This window comes from Babylonia areolata, chromosome 10, assembly GCF_041734735.1.
Source record: "Babylonia areolata isolate BAREFJ2019XMU chromosome 10, ASM4173473v1, whole genome shotgun sequence".
Lineage (NCBI taxonomy): Eukaryota > Metazoa > Mollusca > Gastropoda > Neogastropoda > Buccinidae > Babylonia > Babylonia areolata.
This window is the reverse complement of record NC_134885.1, coordinates 38,220,693-38,243,192: the sequence shown is the minus strand read 5'-3', so window position 1 is coordinate 38,243,192 and position 22,500 is coordinate 38,220,693. Positions and strand designations below refer to the sequence as shown.

Sequence of the window (22,500 nt, the reverse complement as noted above, 5' to 3'; positions counted from 1 at the left end):
TGACTTAGTATTTAATACAGAACCCAAAAGAAAACCTTTTTGGAAATTTAACTCATCTTTACTTAGAGACAGTGATTATATTAAGTTAGTGAAAGAAACAATAGAGAAAATAAAGGAACAGTATGCAGTATTACCTTACACACGAGAAATATGTAATATCCCGAATGATGAAATTCAGTTTACTATAAGCAGCCAGCTCTTTTTAGATGTGTTGATAATGGAGATAAGAGCAAAAGCTATAACTTTTGGAATAAGAAAGAAAAAGCAACAAATAGAAAAAGAGGAAATGTTAGAAGAGGAAATACAATGACTCGAAAAGGAAGTTCGGTCGTATAATATAATTAGAGAATTGCAGGAGAAGACGGAAGAACTCATACAATTAAGGAAATTGAAAATGGAAGGGATAGCTTTAAGATCCAAAGCAAGATGGGCATCTCAGGGTGAAAAAGTAAGTAAATATTTTTGTAATCTTGAAAAAACGTCACTTTATCAGCAAACACATGTTAAAGTTATTTACAGATCAAGGTAATATACTGACAGAAACAGATGAAATACTAAAGGCGACAAGACATTATTATGAAGACCTATACAAAGAACAGAATGTAAAAGATTTAGATATTAGTGATTATGTAAACAACTTACCCAGACTTGATGAGACAGAATCAAAACAACTAGAAGGATTAATTACAAGACAAGAAGCCACAGATGCTATCAGACGAATGAAAAACGACAAGAGTCCAGGTACAGATGGAATGACTGTAATTTTTTTCTAATTTTTTTGGAAGGACATTAGTGACTTTGTTGTGAGATCACTGAATGAAGGACTTATAAGTGGAGAAATGTCAACAACACAGAAAGAAGGATTAATTACATGCTTGCCAAAAGGGGATAAACCAAGGGAATACTTAATAAACTGGAGGCCTATATCCTTGTTAAACGTTATTTATAAGATAGGATCAGCATGCATAGCTAGTAGAATTAAGTCAGTCCTGCCTAAGTTAATAAATGAAGATCAGACAGGTTTCATTCCAGGTAGATACATTGGTGATAACTTAAGAATATTATATGACATCATGCATTACTTAGAAAAAGAAGACATTTCAGGCTTACTAGTTTCAACAGACTTTGAAAAGGCATTTGATTCGGTAAACTGGGTATATATGAACAAGGTCTTAAACGCTTTTGGATTTGGAGAAGAAATATGTAAATGGGTAAGCACTTTTTATAGAAATATAAAGTCATATGTCATAGTAAATGGTAAGGTATCCCAGAGTTTCAGAGTACAAAGGGGGTGCCGCCAGGGAGACCCGATTTCGCCATACCTCTTTGTATTGTGCTCTGAAATTCTGGCATGCAAGATAAGGGAAGATGAGGGTATTAAAGGCATTAGCATATTGAACACCGAATTTAAAATTAGTCAGTTTGCTGACGACACAACATTTACGTTAGAGGGAGATAAAGAATCGTATGAGAAATTATTCGAAACACAAAATAGATTTGAAGAATGTTCAGGTCTGAAGTTAAATTATGACAAAACGCTAAATGTTTGGTTAGGGGGTATGAGAAATTCGAAAAGGAAATATCTCCCAGAAAAGAATATGAAATGGAACCCCCCCAAATTCAAGATTTTAGGTATATGGTTTTTAAACGATCTATCAAAAATAACTGAAGTGAACACAAGGGATAAATTAATAGAAGCAAAAAAATTATTCAAGATTTGGTCAAAACGTATATGCACACCCCTCGGTAGAATTGCTATTCTCAAATCTCTCATACTTTCAAAGCTAATATACTTATGGATTCTTCTTCCAAACCCTCCAGACAAAGAAATAAAAGAATTACAGAGACTATGCTATGAATTCGTATGGATAAAAAGCCAGATAAAATTAAAAGAAAATACTCGATACATAATGTTGCAAATGGAGGAATAGGTATACCAGACATAAAAAAAGTTTATACATGCTCTTAAGATAACATGGATAAGGAAATTATACACAGGAACACCAAAGTGGAAGAGAATCTTACTTATAAAATGCCAAGAAATTAACTCACTACATCTGTATGGTTCAAAAACGTTTCTGACTATTGAATGTAACCAATTTTGGAAAGATGTTTTTCAGGCGTACACGAATTTTACGAAACAAATAGAATTAAAAGAGCCACACGAGGTACTTGCAGAGCCCCTCTTTTATAACGACAAATTTAGAGTTGGTAACAACACAATCCACTACAAATGTTGGACAAATAAGAATATATATCTGGTTAGAGATGTTGTTGATGAGAATGGGTGCTTCCTTAGTTACACATGCTTTACAGAAAAATATAATATTAATGTAAATTATTTAGTGTATATGGGATTGATACATTCGATAAAAAGTTACTTAATTACACATAATATTTATCTAAGTGATAAAACCTGTAATGAACAATCAAAAGCACTGCACTTAATATCCTCTACTATGAAAGGCTCGCAAATATATTATGATAAACTTCTTGAACCACTCTTTATTTACAATATAAGTTCTTTTGTTAAGTGGGAGCAAAAATTAGATATCATCGTTAATTGGGTAACCACCATGAAGCAAATAAAAAAAAGTAAAAGAGATAAAATTAAAGTGGTTTCAAATTAGAATTTGTCACAACATTTTAGTTACAAACAAAATTCTGAAGAAAATGGGTATTACAAACAGTGACAAGTGCATTTCTGTAAAAATGAAATAGATTCAGTACAACATTATCTATGGTTTTGCAAGTTCTCTCAATTGTTTTGGAAGGAATTAGAGAACGTCTTAAAAGAAAGATGTGATACTTGCTCAAACGTCAAGTTAAACATAGAATTAGTTCTATTTGGAAATGATGAAATTACAAAAACAGATGAAACTTTCAACTATATTATTCTTGTTGCAAAATATTTTGTTTATAAATGCAAAATAAATAAGATTAAACCATGTAAAGAGCACTTTTTGAATGATTTAAGAAATAGTTATAAAGTAGAAAGATATATGCATTCAACGGAAATGTTAAGCGTTGTATTTTATGAGAAAATGGTGTCCATATATAAAACTTCTTGAAAGCAGTAACCCATAACAAAATATTATGAAAGATCAAAATGCACAATAATAATGAAGGCTCAATGATATATATATATATATATATATTTTAAAATTTGAACAGATGTACGTGAATGTGTAAGTATGCGAGTATGTAAATAATATATGCATGTGTGTGTTCATGTGCACTTATGTGTCTGCAGTAATAATGTTTAACATGACTGTATAATGGGTGTTTTATATAGTCACGTATAGAAAACTAGAGGAAATGTGTTCATACATAAGATATCCCATGTGTGGGTTGTGTTCTTTTCACATTACGTTATCTAAGCAAAGTGTCCCTAACTCTATGCTGATGCTATTATATGTTATAAAACTGCACTGTTACACATGATGAAAATGTGACCACCTTGACCAAATTGATAGAACAATATATTATAAGTATAATGACTTATGATGACGATGTTATTGTTAATGTACACTGTATTCATTTTTTTCTTTCTTTGTTTTTTCCCCTTTCTTTTCCATCTACTCTGAATTGTTATAATGAATTCATGTACAAAATAAAACGGTGGTCGACCCAAGAAAGTCCGGGGAAAAACAAAACAAAACAAAAAAACGAAAAAAAACATGCAGAACTGGGTGATAACTAAACGTTATAGAATGCCTGTAGGGTGATAATTAACCCATACAGCATACCAATCGGTTTATACATCAGTCTTTCAGAATGTCCAGAAAGTGATACATAAACCTTTCAGGATGTCTACCGGATGATACAAAAACCTTTCAGGTGATAGTTAAACCTTTCAGGGTTGCCATAGAGTGATAGCTAAACCTTTCAGATGCCAATAGGGTTTTACATAAACCTTTCAGATGTCCATAAGATGCCCATATGGTGATACCTACACCTTTCAGGATGCCAGCTGGGTCCAGGATGCTCATAGGATGATACTGAAACCTTGCAGAGTATCCATTCACTTCTGCCAAAACCTTTCAAGATTCCCATAGGATGATGCATTGACCTTAAACTATGCCCATTGAGTGATGCCTAAACCTTTCAGCATGTCCGTTCGGTAATACCTAAACTTTTCAGGATGCCCAAGGGTGATACCTGAACCTTACAGTACGTCCACTGAGTGATACTTAAGCTGTAGAGGTTATCCATTGTGTGATGCTTGATCCTTTCATGCTGATACTGGAAACTTACAAGGTGTAAATTGGGAAGTTTCGTTTTGCTGAGAACGTAATTTCCAGTGACGGTTTGATTTGACAGCTGCTGACGTCACGATGACAAAGGGAGACAAGGAGGCGTCACGGTGGCGGTGGGTAGTCCTGGCATCGGCTTTCTTCTCACTCCTTCTCAATGGCTATGGACAGTGCCACGCTGGCGTTCTGAAAGTGGCCTTATTAAATCACCTCAACTCTGACGTCAAAATCACCACGTGGCTGATGTCGTATTACGCTGGTTCCTTTGCACTGACAGGTTGGTGGATGTGAACAGTTTTACTGGCATACAAGTAAAGCATTCGTGGTTCACGGGCAATTCCTGCTGAACAACAACGAAACGTCAGGGGGTGAGGGGAGAGGGGGGAATCAAGTAGGCGGAAGAGGGGGTGGGGACAGCCCCAGTGTTATCAGTAATTTGTTATGCCCACTACAGCCCAAGTGTCATTAGTGATGAGTCGTGCCCCCAACAGCCCTGGTGTTATGAGTGAAGAGTTGTTCCACATGCAGCCCCAGTGTAATGAGTGATGACTTGTGACACTCACACCTCTGGTGGTGTGGGTGATGTCTCCTGTCTCCTGTAGCATTATGAGTACCGTTCCCCTTGTAGCCCCAGCGTTATGAGTACTATGCCCTTTACTGCCTCACTCTTATGATGTGTTCCCCTTCCAGACCCAGTGTCATGAGTTATTCCCCTTACAGGCCCAGTGTTATGAGTTGTTCCCCTTACAGCCCCAGTGTTATGAGTTGTTCCCCTTACAGCCCCAGTGTCATGAGTTGTTCCCCTTACAGCCCCAGTGTTATGAGTTGTTCCCCTTACAGGCCCAGTGTTATGAGTTGTTCCCCTTACAGCCCCAGTGTCATGAGTTGTTCCCCTTACAGCCCCAGTGTTATGAGTTGTTCCCCTTACAGGCCCAGTGTTATGAGTTGTTCCCCTTACAGGCCCTGTGAGCAGTGTGCTGATCAACATAACTAGCTGCCGGACGTGTGTAGTCCTGGCTGGCCTCTTCGGTCTGCTGGGCTTCGTCCTCACCTCGCTGGTGACCCATGTCGTCGGCCTCTTCCTCACCATCACCCTCATCGGTGAGTGTATTGATCACTGACATTGGTAGATGTATTGATAACCCTAATTGGTGAGTGTATCATTCATCATCATCAGTCAACTGGTCAGTATTTTGATCACCATCACTCTCATCTGTAAGTGTATTTGTCTCCATCATTGGTTATTGATTGCCATCACTCCCATTGGTAAATGGGTTAATTACCACAGCCCTCATCGGTGTATAAAAAAAGATAAAACACCAACCTAAAAGAATTATTTCCAAATGTTGTCTCGTTCGTCATATATCAGATAGATTCCCCTGTCTCCTCAACGAAGGCAGCAGTACGTCGCAGGTCGCAGGTCCTAGCAGGTCCGTAGAGCTTACCGGCCGCTGGGATTGGGTCAGGCCAGGTTTTCTCTCGGAGCGCTTGGTGGAGCGGGCATGACTGCAGCAGATGTTCTGTTGTCTGGCTGCTTGTTCTGCAATGATTTCCAAATGAAAAACTAAGCAAATATTTGTAACAAATGAATTTTCAAATAAAACATTTTTTTTAAACACTAACCAAAAGTGAACGATTAAGGTTTTCCACATTATATACTAGCCAAAATTTAACATCATTATCATCATTTTTAGCAGCAGCAGTAGTAGTGGTAGTAGTAGTAGAGTGGTAGTAGTAGAAGTATGCCCTTTAAAGACCTTATTTTTTACTCACTTGTGTAAACAAAGCGATTCTATGTTTTAATCCAGTGTTCGGTTGTGTGTCTGTGTGTGTGTGTGTGTGTGTGTGTGTAAACAAAGTGAGTCTATGTTTTAATCCGGTGTTCGGTTGTCTGTGTGTCTGTGTCTGTGTGTCCATGGTAAACTTTAACATTGACATTTTCTCTGCAAATTCTTTGTCAGTTGACACCAGATTAGGCATAAAAATAGGAAAAATTCTGTTCTTTCCGCTCATCTTGTTTAAAACAATATTGCACGTCTGGGATGGGCACAAAAAAGAAGCCTAATTATATGCAAACTGCATTTACTGTTATATTTATATTTTTTTTTATTCTCTAAACTTGGCACTTTGATCTGATATTCTGACACAACAACAAGAGCAGTCATTATTATCATTTTTTGTTCAAACAGGAACTTCTTTTTTTTTTTAACCCGAAGCTTTATAATAACAAATACAGAACACATTTAAACGATTAGATTTTTTTTAAAGTGTATCACAAGTGAGTCTTGAAGGCCTTGCCTCTCTTGTTATTATTATGATTATGATGCCTAAGATTTCTATTGTAACTATTATAATTATGACACAAAGCACAGGTGACTGGGAAATGACAAGTGCACAATTTTCATTTGTGTGTGTTCCCAGGAATTGGCCAAGGAATATGCAACTCGGGTGCCTTCATGGCTCTTGGATTCTATTTCCCTGAACAAGCCGGCATCGCGCTGGGAGTGTCCATCTCGGGTGGAGCCTTGGGTATCTTCATGCACCCGCCCTTGCTGCAGAGTCTGGTGGACTGGTACGGGCTGCAGGGAGCTCTGCTGCTGAGTGGGGCCGTCGCCTTCCACGCCTCCCCTCTGGGGGCCCTGATGAGGCCCTGCAGGTGGGTATGGAACGGGGTGGTGTGGAGTAGAATGCAGTGGGGTAGAGCGGGGAAGGGAGGAGAGGAATGGGGGTAGGTGGAGTACAGGGTAGAGTGGGGCCATTGCCTTCCACGGCTCCCCTCTGAGGGCCATCATCATGCTGTGCAGGTGACGGGTACAAAGAGGGTATGGAGGGGGATACAATGGAACAGATTAAGACAGGATAGGAAGATGAGCGAATAACCTGTCGTATGATAGAACAAAATAGATAAAGATAGGATAGGAATGAATGAATGAATCTTTATTTTCCAACGGTGAAGATTTTAGCACTTTGGCCGACTTACACATCTGCCGTTGTTCTAAGAGACACACAAACATGTACGCATATAAATGTAGTTATACTGAATACTTAATACATGTATAATGTACGAGTATAACACCGCGTCAAACTGAGAGACACAACATCGCTCACATCTGTACGGAACGGAAGCGAGTAACACACACACGCACACACACACACACACACACACACACACACACACACACCAAGGGAAAAACAACAAAACTCTAGCATGAATGCTACACATGAATGATTCAAGTGAAATTAACACAGAAGAGTAACGATAAAAAAGGCAGCAAATAAGGCGACGGGTAATAGGGATATGGACAGATAGACACATTATGTGAAAGACAGAGAGAGGGAGAGACAGAGGGGAGAGAGAGACACAGACAGACAGACAGACAGACAGATGTAAAGATATGTCAGTGTGGGAAAAAAAAAGAAAAGAGTTGGGTGAGGGTGGTTCACAATTTGTAATACATGTAAGTATACAAAATCATAGACCAGACTAGAGTTTGATTTCGTTTGTTTGTGTCCACTGTAAAGAGAAAAAATCTCTGAAATAATATTCTATGGCGTGATACGTTATCAACTGATTGACGCATTTCGACATAGTTTGTAAGGATTGTCAGTGACAATATTATACCAGATTTTCGGTCTGGCTTTCGGCACGCATGTACTGTCCAAGTTTCTCTTTGAATGTTGTGGTGGAAAAGGGTTCTTTGAGGTGTTTGGGGAGATTGTTCCAGCAGTGCGTGCCGGAATATGCCAAACTCGATTTATAAAGGTCTATTCTTGGCTTGGGTAGAGTAAGAGTCGCAAGGGTACAGTGCTGGGGAAGAATTCTTGGTAGTCCAGCACAGTCCGAAGATGACACAGTCTGCGTTTTCACCGTTAAGGGCATCACAGTCCAAGACTGGAAGCACACAGGCGCCAGCAAGTACATCGGAAGTCTACTGTCTAAGGAGGGGTGGCTACTGCTATGTGACGTCTGCTTCTTGTAGAGGCGAGACGTTGTCTCCCGTCCTCTTCAAAGTTAGCCATCAGTCTGGAAATGAGAGACCACTATGCTGGTCTGTTTGTTGTGGAGCCTTCAGGTTCGCGAGGCTGCATGCTGTTCCACTTGAGGTAGCTCTTTTACCTCAGTTTGGGCCCAATAGCCAGTCTGTATGAGCCTTCCTTGATCTTACCATACACAAGTTGTCTGTGTATGCAGTTGTTGTCCATTCTGATCGCAGAACCAGACCATCGAAGCTAAACTTTCAGCAACAGTAGTACTCAATGCTCATTGAGCCAGTTCTGTCCAGCATTTCTTGGTTTGTGACTTCATCCTGCCAGTGGATATTCATGATCATGTGAAGCAATCTCATATGGAACTGTTCCAGCTGGGTTTTTTTTCAGTCTAATATCATCTTAGATGAACAGACTATAAATGAATAAACGAACGACCATATGGAACTGTTCTAGCTGCTTAATGTGCCGACGATACGGCGTCCACGATTCACATCCATAGAGCAGCTAGAAATGACACGAGCTGTGTAAACCTTGATTTTTGTTAACAGACTAGTGCCTTTCTGCTGGAGGACCTTCACTCTGTCTTCTGAATGCTTGCCTGGCCTTTTGGATTTTGGGTATGATCATTTTACCATCTAAAAAGAGTGTGCTGCCAGGGTACTTGACCTTATCCACGCATTTCAGCTAGACTCCATCAAAAGTGATGTTTGGCTGGGGCGGTGTTCGAGACTTTGTCAGTCCGAAGAGCCTTGGCGTTTCTGCAAAGTGGTCAACGATTGCCTGTAGATGGTTTTTTTCTCATTTTCCATTAGGACGCACTCATCCGCGAATGAGGCTTCGATGATGAGCTTTTCCATGGTCTTTGTTCGGGCGGAGAGATGGTGGGGTTCAAAGACAGATCCATCTATGTGATACATAATGAGCAAGCCAAAGTCTAAGTCTTTCAGAGCATGGTGTAGGACCTGTGTGAAGAACACGTTGAACAGCACAGGGTGAGAACACAGCCTTTTTTTCGCTCCGCTGAAGTTGAGGAAGGTGTTTGTGTCACCATTTTAGATAACTTGTCCTGTCATGTTGCCTTATTAGAGTGGTGAACTTGCGTGGGCAGCCCAACTTCATGAGGATCATTTACTGAGTTTCTCAGCTGATGGTGTCAAATTCCATCTTTCACAGGAGCTTTGCGACTGTTCATCTGTTTTCTGGCAGTCCTAACCTCGTCCTTATTGGGTGGAAGGTCAAGTTGTAATGCTGCCTGGTCGACAATATACGGTCGGCTCAGAAGTTGACTGAAATGCTCTTTCCACCTCGCCCTGATTCCGTCTTTGTCTTTCATGATGGTTGAACCTAAACTGACACCAAGGGGGCTGTTCCACCTCCAGAGGGGCCGTAGATGGCCTTGATGGAACTGAACAGCATCTTGCAGTTGTTAGTATCTGCACAATGCTGCACTTCTTTGGCTTTCTGATCCCACAGTCTGTCTGGTGTGTCATAAAGGTCTCTCTGGGTTTCGGACTGACCGTCTCTCTATTTGTCTTGTCAAGAGGCACAGTTTGGGTGATTCTGACTGTCAATGTAGGGTATTCCCTTTTCGTGAAGTAATGCTTGCACGGCCTATCGAACCAGTCTTAGTGAAGCCTCTTCATTTGGCATCATATTGATTTGGCTGTCTTTGTGATTAATTCTTTGAACTTGTTCCACTTTTCCTTTGGTCCACCAATTGGAGGTCCAAACGCTGAAAACTCTTCATCAAGGCTGTATTTGAACGCCTGCTGGTATCTTTCTGAGAACTGTTTAGCTGTTTTAAAGGTTAGTCTGGTGAGATTGAGGCGGCTGTGGTGTGGAGAGACTATGTGGATGTTAAGCTTGGCTTTAACAAGTCTGTGGACCATCCAGTAATCTACACCACACATTGCCTTGGTGATGAGGACATCCCTACCGTTTGCGGACGATGATGTGATCAATGAAATGCCACTGTTTTGGTCATAGGTGCTTCCATGATGTCTTGTGTCCAAGTGTCCAAGTCAGCGTAAAACTGTTCTCTGATCTTCTCTGTTTTAGTCATGGTGGGGTGTGAGCGCTTATCATGATGATAAAGTGCTTGCTGCTGATAGCGAACCTTTCACAAATGCCAGAAGGGAGGTTGGGAATCTGCTTCAGGAGTCTAGACTTAAAGTGGAAGAGCAGTTGCACATGGGCAACCCCACTCTCTCAGCAAAAGGAACCTTGATGCACTGGCACGTTGCGTCTTGAGATCCCTTTGACTGCTGTGGGTGACTGCGACTTCTTAGTGTCTCGTCGTGCACTTGGCATTCCACAGCACCTGCTGGAACTGACTTGCTGATTGTTGGACCTTACTGATAGTCTCATCTGCCCAGTCTGCTGATACAAGTCTTCGCATACATGGGTATACAAGCTCTAACTCACCAAGAATTTCAGACACGACGACTACTCTCATTAAATTTTGCCAGCCAGTCGAATTCATTGCTGGAGGTGTGGCCACTGCTGCACGCGAACAGCTATGAAGAGTGCCAGGCCGGGACCAATTACTTATTTGGACAGCACGATATGTTCCCCCGTCAGAGGTACTACCCCCTTCTGACATCCTACCACAATGATCATGTTAACATAGGACTGGAAGGCCATAGCACATCGTGGGAGGGAGAACAGATCGAAATATACCAAGATATGATAGGAAGGTCGAAGTACAATGTGGGGGAGGAAAGAACTCATAGGACGGTCAGAGTACGTCATGAGGGTAGGGGGAGATTTAATCAGAACAGATAAGAAAGGATAGGAAAGTACAATTGTAAAGTACACATTACTAGATGTTACGGTTCACAATGCAAAAGTCATAAAATGTGGCAGGTCATAACATAGCAATAATGCAATAATCACCGCTTTTTCGTGGCTCGTGTTGTCTCTCTCGTATGAGTACAACATGTCACATCTTCTCTGGAATGGGTATAAAATGGTGCTAATCATCCCTGTGTTGATGGGTACAACCCCCTTAGAATGGGTATAACATGGCTCCTGTTATCTCACTGGGATTGGCACTACCTGTCTCTAATGGGTACAACATAGCTCTACTTATCCCTCTGCCATGTGTTTAACACGACACCTGTTATCTTTCTGGGATTGGCGCAGATTGGTTCCTTTTATCCCTCTTTTCCCTTTCAGTCTGAAGATGGTTGAAATAGAGCTGTAACCATGATGGAAGTTGACCTGTTTACTGATGTTCCCCCTTCAGTCTGGAGATGAAAGCAACCCAAGGGAGACCAGGAGGCAACACCTTGCAGAAGTTATGTGCCCTTTTCGCCAGTGTTCGAGGTCTGCACAAGTCCCCGCTGACGTCACGGGCCACTGTGTCTTTCCTGATGGCCGTGTTCATGATGTCCCTGGCTTTCCATTCTGTGCTGGTTCTTTTACCCTACCATCTGATTCATGAGGGGTGAGTTTTTGTCTTCACCGGTCTGTTGTCTGGGTTCCTCATGTCCCTCCCCTTCCTTTTTCTGCTCATCCTTTTACCCCCACCGCCTTATTCACGCTTTTACTTACGTCACACTCACTTTCCTTCAACACACATACATTCACCTTCAAAAACCAATTTTCTTCGTAGTTTGTTTCAAGATTGTTCATATGCGTTCAGTACGATCTAGCCACATCTGATACAAAAGAAACTTATTTCTCTAAATAAACGTTAGTTCAAAACTCATGGGTCACAAATTTTCTCGTTAAAAAACCCCAGTCCTTTCGTTTTCATCAAGCTGTTTCTTCTTTGTAAACAACTTTAGCCGTGCTCCCAGAGGAACAGTTCTGTCGTCTACCGTTCACATTATACACCAATGACAGCACCGGAACAGAAACGACACCCATGGTGAATACTCTTAAAGATTTTCCCAACTCTGACACTATTCTGAAAAAGTTCAGATTTTTCTCACAGGTGCGAGGACATTGAAGTTTATGCCGATTTCACACACACACTAAGAAAGAAACGTTGGCTTCAGAAAAGGACTAGCAAAAGACATAATTCATCATGTATGCCAGCTACAACGTCTGAAAAAATTAAAAGAATGGGACGAAAACACAGACCACCTCAGGCAGCTCTTCAACAAAAATCTTTTATTGACTCTGGGAAGACACTGTCGGGAATGACCAGGTCAGAACTGATGCACAAGAGAAGCTACTTATAGACGAAATCAGCATAGAGGCTCAGTCACTAAAGGTTGTTCCCGTTTGAGATACACTGTAAAGCAAAATGGAAAAGGGAAGAGAATGCCATGTACAAAGTCACAACCTCCAACCTGACAGTGGAAGTTGAAGCAGTGACACATGTTGTCCAGTGGCTGGCATCCATACGTGTGACTCTAAAATTCAACACGCCATAACTGACCGATTCTATGAACTTCCTTCAAAAACCTTCAAATGGAGTTGGGAATGTACAGTTTATTCTTCGTATCTTTATTATTTATTCTGCATTTCACTTTGACTACCGTGCTTTGAATCTAGAAAAGACTGAAAAATCAAACGTTCACCATGACTGAATCATAGAAGAAATAATTCTATAATCATTTATTCAATCACTGCAAAATATGAAGGAAAAACAAATACAAGGAAAGGGTCAGATGTTCCTGCTCGTGTTTTTCTGTTTCTGATTCTCTATCTAAAGTTGCAGCAAACAAAACTCACAGCTACAAAATATCAGGATATGTTTCCATAGTATCAAGAAGGATATGAATTGATATCAAGGATGCCAGATTTTTATCATAATATTACTGGGTATGATGATTTTCACCTCATTGTTACTGTAGTTTGATATCCCTCCGCTCACAGCAAAAATAGGTCGTATTTATAAGATTATTGTTGTAGTATGTGTATTCAACCTTGGGCTTTACACATTGTTTAATGTATACTGATATCTATGTATGCAGAGGTGTACACAAATTTGATGGCTTGATCTCCAATGCCAACGTCTCCTTTGCATACAGGATGCACATAAATGAACCTTTGTCCAGACCCCTTCCAGATTCCAGTCCTCCCTTTTGTTTTGTGGCCCAAGACCTGTGTGTATTTAAACATTTCTGAGTTCTGGGTTCCTCGTTCATTCTGTCTTTGACTGTTTTCCTCCTTTTCTTCTTGACGTCAGTCTTTATCCCTTTTTTCAGTGGACTGACGCCCACAGAAGCATCCTTCTCCATCTCTGTCATGGGTATCGGAAGTATGATTTCCCGGATGGCATCCGGTTTCCTGGGCCATGACCCTCGCGTAGGGAACTTGCTGGTGTACTTTGGCCTGCTGGGATTACAGTCTGTAGCTGCACTGGCAGCGCCCTCTCTCATTGTGCAAGGAATTGTGGGTACGTACTGAAAGCTTTAGAATTCCAAAATATACCACCGATTTTCCTTCGTTTTTCTCTGTGTGTGCATTTGATCTGATGAGATATCTATACAGCTCAAAAGTAAATCGTTTGAATTTCATTGCAGTAAGACATAAGATACAACATTCACATAAAGCATGGTGTCAGCAAGGAGACTAACGCCTTAACAAATTGGAAAGAAGATAAAACAGGGAAAAGCAGCTAACAACAATGAAACTTTTCTACATTTCAGATAAGCCATATTGTCAGCCGGTATTCGAACCAGTGTCATCAGTTGTTTGTGTCACAATTATCTTCGCATCAAACAGCTGATTGTTTTACTTTACTGCACATATTTTCCTTATTTGGCTTAGCCAGCTACTGTAGTGTCTTGATTTTTCTACCGAGAATTACGAGTGATTCATTTAATCAACATCATTTTTTTCATATCTGTTACTGTCTATTCAAAGCACTGCCAAAAATTGTTTACGTGCAAACATCACAAAGGAAAGGTTGTGGCAAATAACATTTGTCTTGTTTCCATTCTCTTTGTTAAGAGTTGTTGCGTTGCTTTATTGTGATCATTATCATTGTTATTATTATTATTATTATAGTTTTGTTTTTGTTTTCACCCTCAAGGCCTGACTAATCACGTTGGGTTAGGCTGTTGGTTTGGCAACTGTTTGGCAGATGTGTTAGTGCATATCGATTTGTCCAAACAGTGATACCTTCTTGAGCAACTGAACAACTAATTTGATTCTCTCTCTTTGTTTCCACCGGACAGGGTGTTATGCGTACAGCTTTATGGTGGGCCTATACCACGGTGGCCTGTTCACTCTGAAATACCCCATCCTGTATGAAATCGTGGGTCTGCATCACGTGGCCACCGCCCTCGGCCTGTGCTTCTTCTCCTTTGGCGTGGGGGGACTCCTGGGGCCACCACTCACGGGTCAGTATGTGTGTCACAGCCTGTCTTTGTTCAGCTTTTTCTTATTCTTGTTCGTCTTTTTCTTGTAGTAGTTGTTGTTCTCCTTTTTTTCTTCTTGTTTGGTTCCTGGTCTTTTAGATCTTGCTGCAGCATTTGATACAATTAATCACACACTTCTCACTGAAAGACTCAAACATTCTTTTGGCATCCACGATCTTGCTCTTTCCTGGTTAGAGTCCTACTTATCTAATCGAGCCATGACTGTCTTTTTAAATGGCGAAAACTTCAATCCAGGACAACTCTGCTACTATACGGTGTCCCACAGGGATCGGTCCTTGGCCCTATCATTTTTGTTATGTATGCAACCTCACCATCTGATGTAATAAACCGTCACTGCTTCGTTGACGAAACTCAACTCTGTCAGTCAGTTTCTACTACTGAAACTGATCAACTGATGACGTACATGCAAGTGTGCACAACAGTCTTGGATGACCTTCAACAAACTGCAGCTAAATGGTCAAATTAGATGAAAAATTGATGACTGCTGGACCTTTTAAAACGAAGTCAAAAATCACAATAGAAAGAGGCGTTGTTTCATATCTTCATCTTAAGGTACCTTAAAATTTACACCACCCATTATTAGTTTTTAAATGGTGAAAAGCCTGAACTGTTACTTGCTCTCCCCCCCCCACAAAATTTGAACCACCCGTCTCTTCCTAATTCTCTTCTGCTGAACAAGACTTTTATTCCTGTCTTCCGATCAGTGCGGAGCCTCGGTGTCAGTCTTGACCAAAGTCTGTCATTTCAACAATACATTTCAATCATCTGCAAATCAACTTATCTTGAGCGAAGTATTAGTTCTGTTCACCATAGCTAGTCAATGGAATCAACAGTCTGTGCTTTCGTTTTGTCCAGGGTTTCAACTCGTCACGTTCGTCCTGCTTCTGATGCCAGGAGATTAAGAATCTCTGTTGTAAAGAAGAAGTAACGGGGTCCGAGATCTTTCTCTTTTCAGACCCTGTCATTGCGGAATAAACTGCCAGAAAATTTGCGACATTCTGTCTCACTGAAATCTTTTCAGCCTGCTCTGAAAACACATCTTTTCCAACAGCATTTTTCCAGTGCTGCGCTTGGTATGTGGGGAAGCCGTTTGCCATTTGTGTGTAGCGGGGTGCTTGCAAGTGTCTGTGCATTCGTGTGTGTGTGTGTGTGTGTGTGTGTGCGTGCCCGAGTGCATGTTGCAGGGATGCGTTTTCTAGAGGGCGTCATGGGCATATGGGTGGTTTCCAATGTTCAGTTGCGTGAGTGTATTCTAGCACGTGTTTCTGTGTACGGCTGTGTGTGTGTGCGTGTGGGTAGGGGGATTTTGGGGGAATATTTAGAGCCATTTTGACAAAGGGAGGGGGGGGGGCGTGTGGGGGAGGGGGGAGGGGGATTTACAAAACCTAAACAGACAAATACAACGAAACATACACCGCAACGACTGCAAGAGAGAGAGAGAGAGAGAGAGAGAGAGAGAGAGGCGGGGGGGGGGGGGGGGGGGGGGGACTAAACCAAGTACGTTTCAAGTGTGTGTCGCGAACCCTTCATAGTGATTTAATGTTCAAAAATAATAATAAGCATTATATACGCATAGTATTGCTGATACTTTGCTTGATTTAAGATAATATAAAAATAACTTTATTTTCTCACTGAGAGATATTGCATCTTTTTCTTCTGCGTTCATGGGCTGCAACTCCCACGTTCACTCGTATGTACACATGTACACGAGCGGGCTTTTACGTGTATGACCGCTTTTACCCCTCCATGTAGGCAGCCATACTCCGTTTTCAGGGGTGTGCATGCTGGGTATGTTCTTGTTTCCAAACCCCACCGAACGCTGACATGGATTACAGGATCTTTAACGTGCGTATTTGATCTGTTTGCATATACACACGAAGGGGGTTCAGGCACTAGCAGCTCTGCACATATACTGACCTGGGAGATCGGAAAAATCTCCACCCTTTACCCACCAGGCGCCGTTACTGATGTTCGAACCCGGGACACTCAGATTGAAAGTCTAACGCTTTAACCACTCAGCTATTGCACCTGTCAAATTGCATCAAAACACTGGACAATCAGCCAACACACACACACACACACACACACACACACACACACACACAATAAAACAACATTAAACATTACTTGATTAAACAGGAACACTAAGCATAACATTATACGTTTTCAATATAAAAGCAGTTCACATATTCGCATATCCGCTTTAAAACATTCTAATTAATAATTATTACATTGTAGATGTAAACCTAGATATGTTGAAAGACATGATCGTTAACATTGTGCATGTCGTATTGTACATTCATCCATCATATTGTACATTCATCATACACAGTTATTGTCATGTATTCTAAGCAAAAGAGGTATAATACAATGTATGTTTTGTTCGGTTGAGCAAGTATGATAAACATATTATGGACGTGTGTATATATTGTTTTCTGAAGAACTTATACGAGAAACATGTTCGGATGACTACTTTACAGGCTCATGTGAATATCATTTTTTGCAGAAATGGTACAAGACACGCATTTACATCCACACGCCTTGCTTTGGTTTATCGGTGAGTTCACTCCAACCCCCTCTTCACACACACACACACACACACACGTCATCAAGATGGTGGAAAAGGCATAACTTTTTTTTTACTGTCAGAGTTTATGTAATATTTAACAGACAGGACAAGGAGTATGGGAAGTGAACATACTACAAAAGAATGGACACCAGCAATCAAACACAAGTGAACGAAAGAGTGAACAGCAAAGAAAGGCGGATCGTGAAGTGACGAAGTTCAATGATTCTAAGTTGCACACTGATGAGAAAGCCTAAGGATCCTCAATGTTCGTTGAGTGACGCTAATATGTATCTTGTGGAAAATAATAACTGAACTGAATGAAATAATATCATCTTCGTGTGTGCGAATTTCTTGGCTTGAAGAGTCAGTCTGGCAACAAGGAACACGGGCGACGGATGAAACAACAAAAGAAAAACGGTTAGTGACGCACACATGCAAACAGACACGAAAGACACCCATCAGACTTACCCTGATGCACTGAAGCAGGGATCGAAACAACATCACAGTAGACCTCTGATCCCACAGTCATCCATCAAAGAAAAACGAAACACTGACGACAAACACAAAATAGAACGAGAACACAAATGACGTCAACAACAAAAAGCATGACGAACACAAACTATTTACGTAAAACCGTCTTCTGCCTCCATTCAGACTGGCAATGAACATGACATGCCAACAGCTTTAATTATATATGATTCAGTCTTCAATTGTATACAAGCAAAACGACCTGGACAGTCTTATGGCGCGCGGCATAAACGCTCAGACTGTCAAGGCTTACGCCACTGATGATTGGAGAAAACATTAGACCCAGTCACTTCAAACGAAAACCACCCACCCCATGCTATCCTGATTCATTGTGGAATCAACGACATCAAAACAAAAGATGCAACCATAGCATGCAATTCCCTTCTCACTTCAGCAAAGAAAATTTCTCACAATCATCCAAACAGCAAAATCGTTATCAGCAAGATAGCTCCAACCAAAGACGAAAAATTAGAAAACAAAAGAATCTTTTTCAACGCAGTATTGGTCGACCTCCAAGACAACAGTGCCATATCATTTGTGTATTACGATAACTTGAAAACCAGCTACAACTGAATGAAAGACACTATTCACCCCAACCAGAGAGGAACCAGCGTACTTGCAGGTAACATCAGCAGACACCTGCAGGACCTCTTCTGGGAGCCCTATGGCAACCGGCAAGGCCAATGTACAACGTGATAACATCGAGGCCCCAACATTCCTCCCGTTACAGCCATATGCATCTTGCTGATCATAACTCGTGGTGAAACCGCAACGAACTGTTATTTGATTATTGAAAGTGACTCCCTTCTTATTATTGTCCACTTACTGTGGTTGATGACATGAACTCTGACAGCAATGATTCCTGCTGGTAATCTACTAACTAGTTTATATCGTTCCATTGTTATTTGAGGATATGAACACAATCAGAAATTTTATAATCTTTTTTTTTTTCATTTTTGCTTCACTGATTTGGGGGGATTCATTGTTTGTTTTTTGGTCTTTATTTATTTGTAGTTGTTGGTTTTTTGGTGTGTGTTTTTGTTGTTGTTGTTGTTTTTTGTTTGTTTGGTTTTTCCTCATTACATATCTCCTTTCCATCCATCATAAATGATGTCCACATTCACACATAGATAATCAGTAGTCTTACTAATTCATTTGATTCAGCATTTATAGTAGTCATTCTAATCGCCCCTCTTCAGACTTAAGACAGAGACAATTGTGTAATTGATAATAATCAATAATAATCATAATGATGATAACAACAGTAATGATGCATAAACAAAAGAAAATTCAAAGAATGAAATTCTCTCAATGGAATTGTAAATCTTTAGCAACAAATATGCCGTAGTTTAAACGTCATCTTGCCTCACTACAGTATGAAGTCTTGATACTGTAATCTTTGAATATCATACCAGCCAAGCTGCCCAATCTGCTTACTTATTATTATCCGCCAGTGTATGAACTTGGGGATTCTAACGGAAAAATCTATTCCGCAATATACATTCGCGAAGCGTTGGAATACAATATTTGTGTACCACCAGTCAAAAATATCGCTGATATTCATTGATGTGTGGCTACGATCAATGTTAGAAACTCCATGATTTTGAATGTCATGTCAGTATATTAACCCAGGGTCCCAACTGATCAAAACACGGAGTTGTTACGTTCCATCCAAGACAACCATAGTGGCAAATGGCTGACAACGGGTGATTTTAATGCCTATTCACCCTTCCGGGAAAACGACTGTAATACAGTTACCAGAAATCGTCTGGCCGAAAATATAGTTGGTAGTGCTTTTAATCTTCTAAACGATGGTAGTATCACCAGATACCAGACGTATCGAAACATAAAACAGCTGCTATAGACTTGACATTGACATCACCAGAATTAGTGCCATCTTGCATTGGGAAACTTACAAAGATACGTTTGGTAGTGATCACCTCCCAGTCATTGCAAACATATCAAAAGAAAATACTCAGAGCAGTAATGCTGTGCAAGTCAAAATCCCAGTATGATTATAAACATGCAGACTGGGATAAATTCAAAAGAATAGCATAAATGAAAAATGGGATTAAACTACCTGTTTATCCAATAAAAATTGATGATAAAAACAAATTTCATTCAGACGACGAAAACGCTGAGATATTTGTAGATATGTTTTCAAAGAATTGCAGATCAGGGGGACTTCCCTTACAATGTAAAGCATTGTGAAAAAAAGAAGAATCGAAGAATTTGTATTCTGAACCAAACCCACAAAATAATCTTTCCATTAATTCTCCAATAACTATGACAGAACTGAAAAATGCAATATCTGCTATCAACGATAAAAAATATTCAGTTGGTCTTGACGCAGTTAGTAACCAGATGTTAAAACATTTACCCGAAAAGCGTATTGTTGTTGTTGTCTTTACATAAGATTAATCAGGAATGTTGAGATAATGGCACTATACCACAGTCATGGAAAGATTCTATAATTGTTACAATTCTAAAAGCAGGTAAACCCAAAAGTGATAAAAAATAGCTATCGACCCATTGCAATAAAGTCCCATGCAGGAAAGATATTAGAAACAATCGTTTTAGATAAATTGCTACACTACTGTGAAAAAAAGGAAATTATACCAGTAAACCAAGCAGGATTTACAAAAAGAAGATCTGCAACTGAGCATTTGATTGAATTATCTACTCAAGTGAAGCAACAATTTGCTCGTAGAAAAAGTGCTCTTACAACATTCTTTGGTGTTGAAAAGGCATATGACCAAGTATGGCACAAACAGTTACTGTTAAAGCTGAAAGTTATGGGCTTAAGTGGAAATATGTACAATTATGTTAAGTGCTATTTATGAAATAGAACTATGCAAGCTAGAACTGGAACAGCATACTCGACGCCTAGAACTCTAGACACGGGAATTCCACAAGGATAAATCATAGCACCCATCCTTTTTTATATCCTTATACATGATGTTCCTAAAGCAATGTAAAAAATGTGACCATGGTTCAATATGCTGATGATATCTGCATGTGGATGAACGTCACCTTAAAGAAGTCAACGCCACAAAGAACACAAGATTACATTAGAAGATTATATCAGACCGATCTTAACAGCCTTGGCTGATACGTGTTTGAAAATGGATTATCATTGTCCACTGATAAAACCAATGTGATGTTATTTAATCCCGGAAGCAACCCAGCTAAGTTACCAACTTTTAAACTACTTGAATACAAGCAATGTGTCAAATTTTTGGGAGTTTTCCTTACAACAAAACTGACGTGGAATGTTCATTTGGACTATATACTAACAAAAGTAATAACAAGTTTAAATCTCTCAAAGATCATTGGTAAACAGCCTTGGGGTATGGATGTAAAATCTTTGATTCACCTGTCCACATTACTCATCAGATCAGAACTTACCTGTGGTTAGGAAGTATATTTTAGTGCCCCGAAATATTTACTTTAAAAGTTACAACGTTTAGATTGTAAAGCATATAAGCTTGCACTAGGTGTCCCTAGTCACGCATCAAATTTGGAAACATACAGAGAAGCTGGAATTCTACCACTTGACGAATATCGAGAACTTTATATTAATTCTGCTATATTTGTTACTGGTTAAAGTTGATAAAAAGTAATATTCATAGATTGCCGAGTAAATCTTACAATGTGTTCTATGAAATAGAACTAAAAGGCAAAGAAAGTGGGTTTCAAAATAATGTACGAATGTGTTTATACGAACTTGGGCTTGGGAATGCACGTCAGTATCAAGGAGATGGTGATGAACGTAGGTTTGTGCAAATGTTCTGCCAACGACTGATAGATGGTTGGTGGCACGAGTGGAAAAGCCAATCAAATTAAGTGAAAATTTGGTGTGTATATGATTCATATCAATTTTTTGATTATACAGTAAAGCGATAATCAATATCTTTTATGTATTATGAACACACCCCTGCAGTTTACTCTGACCAGATTCAGATCTGGTATTTCAGAAATAAAAGTACATAGAAACCGATATCAAACTCTAAATCATTCTAAGGTATTGTTCTCTATGCGAGGAACCCAGAAACAAGGAAGTTTATTTGTTTTGTGTTGTTCTGCCCCGATAGACCTTTGAGTTGAATTCATTCCAAAGAAATATTGTACATAATTATCCATGCTTAGTTCCACTATGTTCAATGATATCATCGACTAATGAAGATACCGTGCACCATTTAGCTTTGTAACTGTATATAGCACTTAAACTAAGGGACAGTTTTATCCAAATTGTTACGGAATTCCGTTATGCTTGTGGTTAATTTACATAAATGACCCTTCTATTGTAACCATGCTCAATGACATTGTCCCTCAGAGTTCAGAGTTCTCTTTCTCTCCAGTTCTCCCTGTCTCTATATATGTTTCTCTGATGTCTGCCCTTCCAGGTGTCTTGTTTTTGCTGTCCGCTGTATTCTGCAGCCTGGTCACCATATTCCAGTCGACCTCTGACCTGTCCACGGGGCCTGGTGGTCAGCACCAACCCCCCTCCCGCCCTCTGTCCCTCTCAGCGCTACAAACTGAAGACCATGACCAAGAAGACACACAACCCAATGAGCAGTGCACAAGCCTCATAGAAAACGAAACTGACCCGTCAGGTCAGACCTGTTTGAGAACTGAAGCGGACGAGTCCGAGTCAACGAAGCCTTCTCATGGGTCTGAGGACATCCGTTACAGTGGAACAGAATCAGTGCAAGTGACGAGACCACTGCTTCATGAGATGACAGATGTTCAGACACCTGATCATGGTGACAATGGGTCCCATGAAATAAACAGTGTCATTTTGAAACAGGGGGAG

At 40.2% G+C, this 22,500-nt stretch overlaps 1 protein-coding gene across 1 annotated transcript in view; it reads left to right on the top strand.

Annotated features, from left to right (window-relative positions):
* Positions 1-22,500, top strand: part of LOC143286578 (monocarboxylate transporter 13-like) — a 26,590-nt gene that overhangs the window by 3,742 nt on the left and 348 nt on the right. The window contains exons 2-9 of the mRNA XM_076594195.1: positions 4,324-4,533; positions 5,217-5,357; positions 6,678-6,912; positions 11,494-11,694; positions 13,409-13,599; positions 14,384-14,548; positions 17,094-17,144; positions 22,091-22,500. The exon at positions 22,091-22,500 is cut by the window's right edge and continues 348 nt beyond it. Of these exons, the coding sequence (XP_076450310.1) occupies positions 4,338-4,533; positions 5,217-5,357; positions 6,678-6,912; positions 11,494-11,694; positions 13,409-13,599; positions 14,384-14,548; positions 17,094-17,144; positions 22,091-22,500 (1,590 nt within the window). The 5' untranslated portion in view covers positions 4,324-4,337. The remainder of the gene's footprint in view (positions 1-4,323; positions 4,534-5,216; positions 5,358-6,677; positions 6,913-11,493; positions 11,695-13,408; positions 13,600-14,383; positions 14,549-17,093; positions 17,145-22,090) is intronic.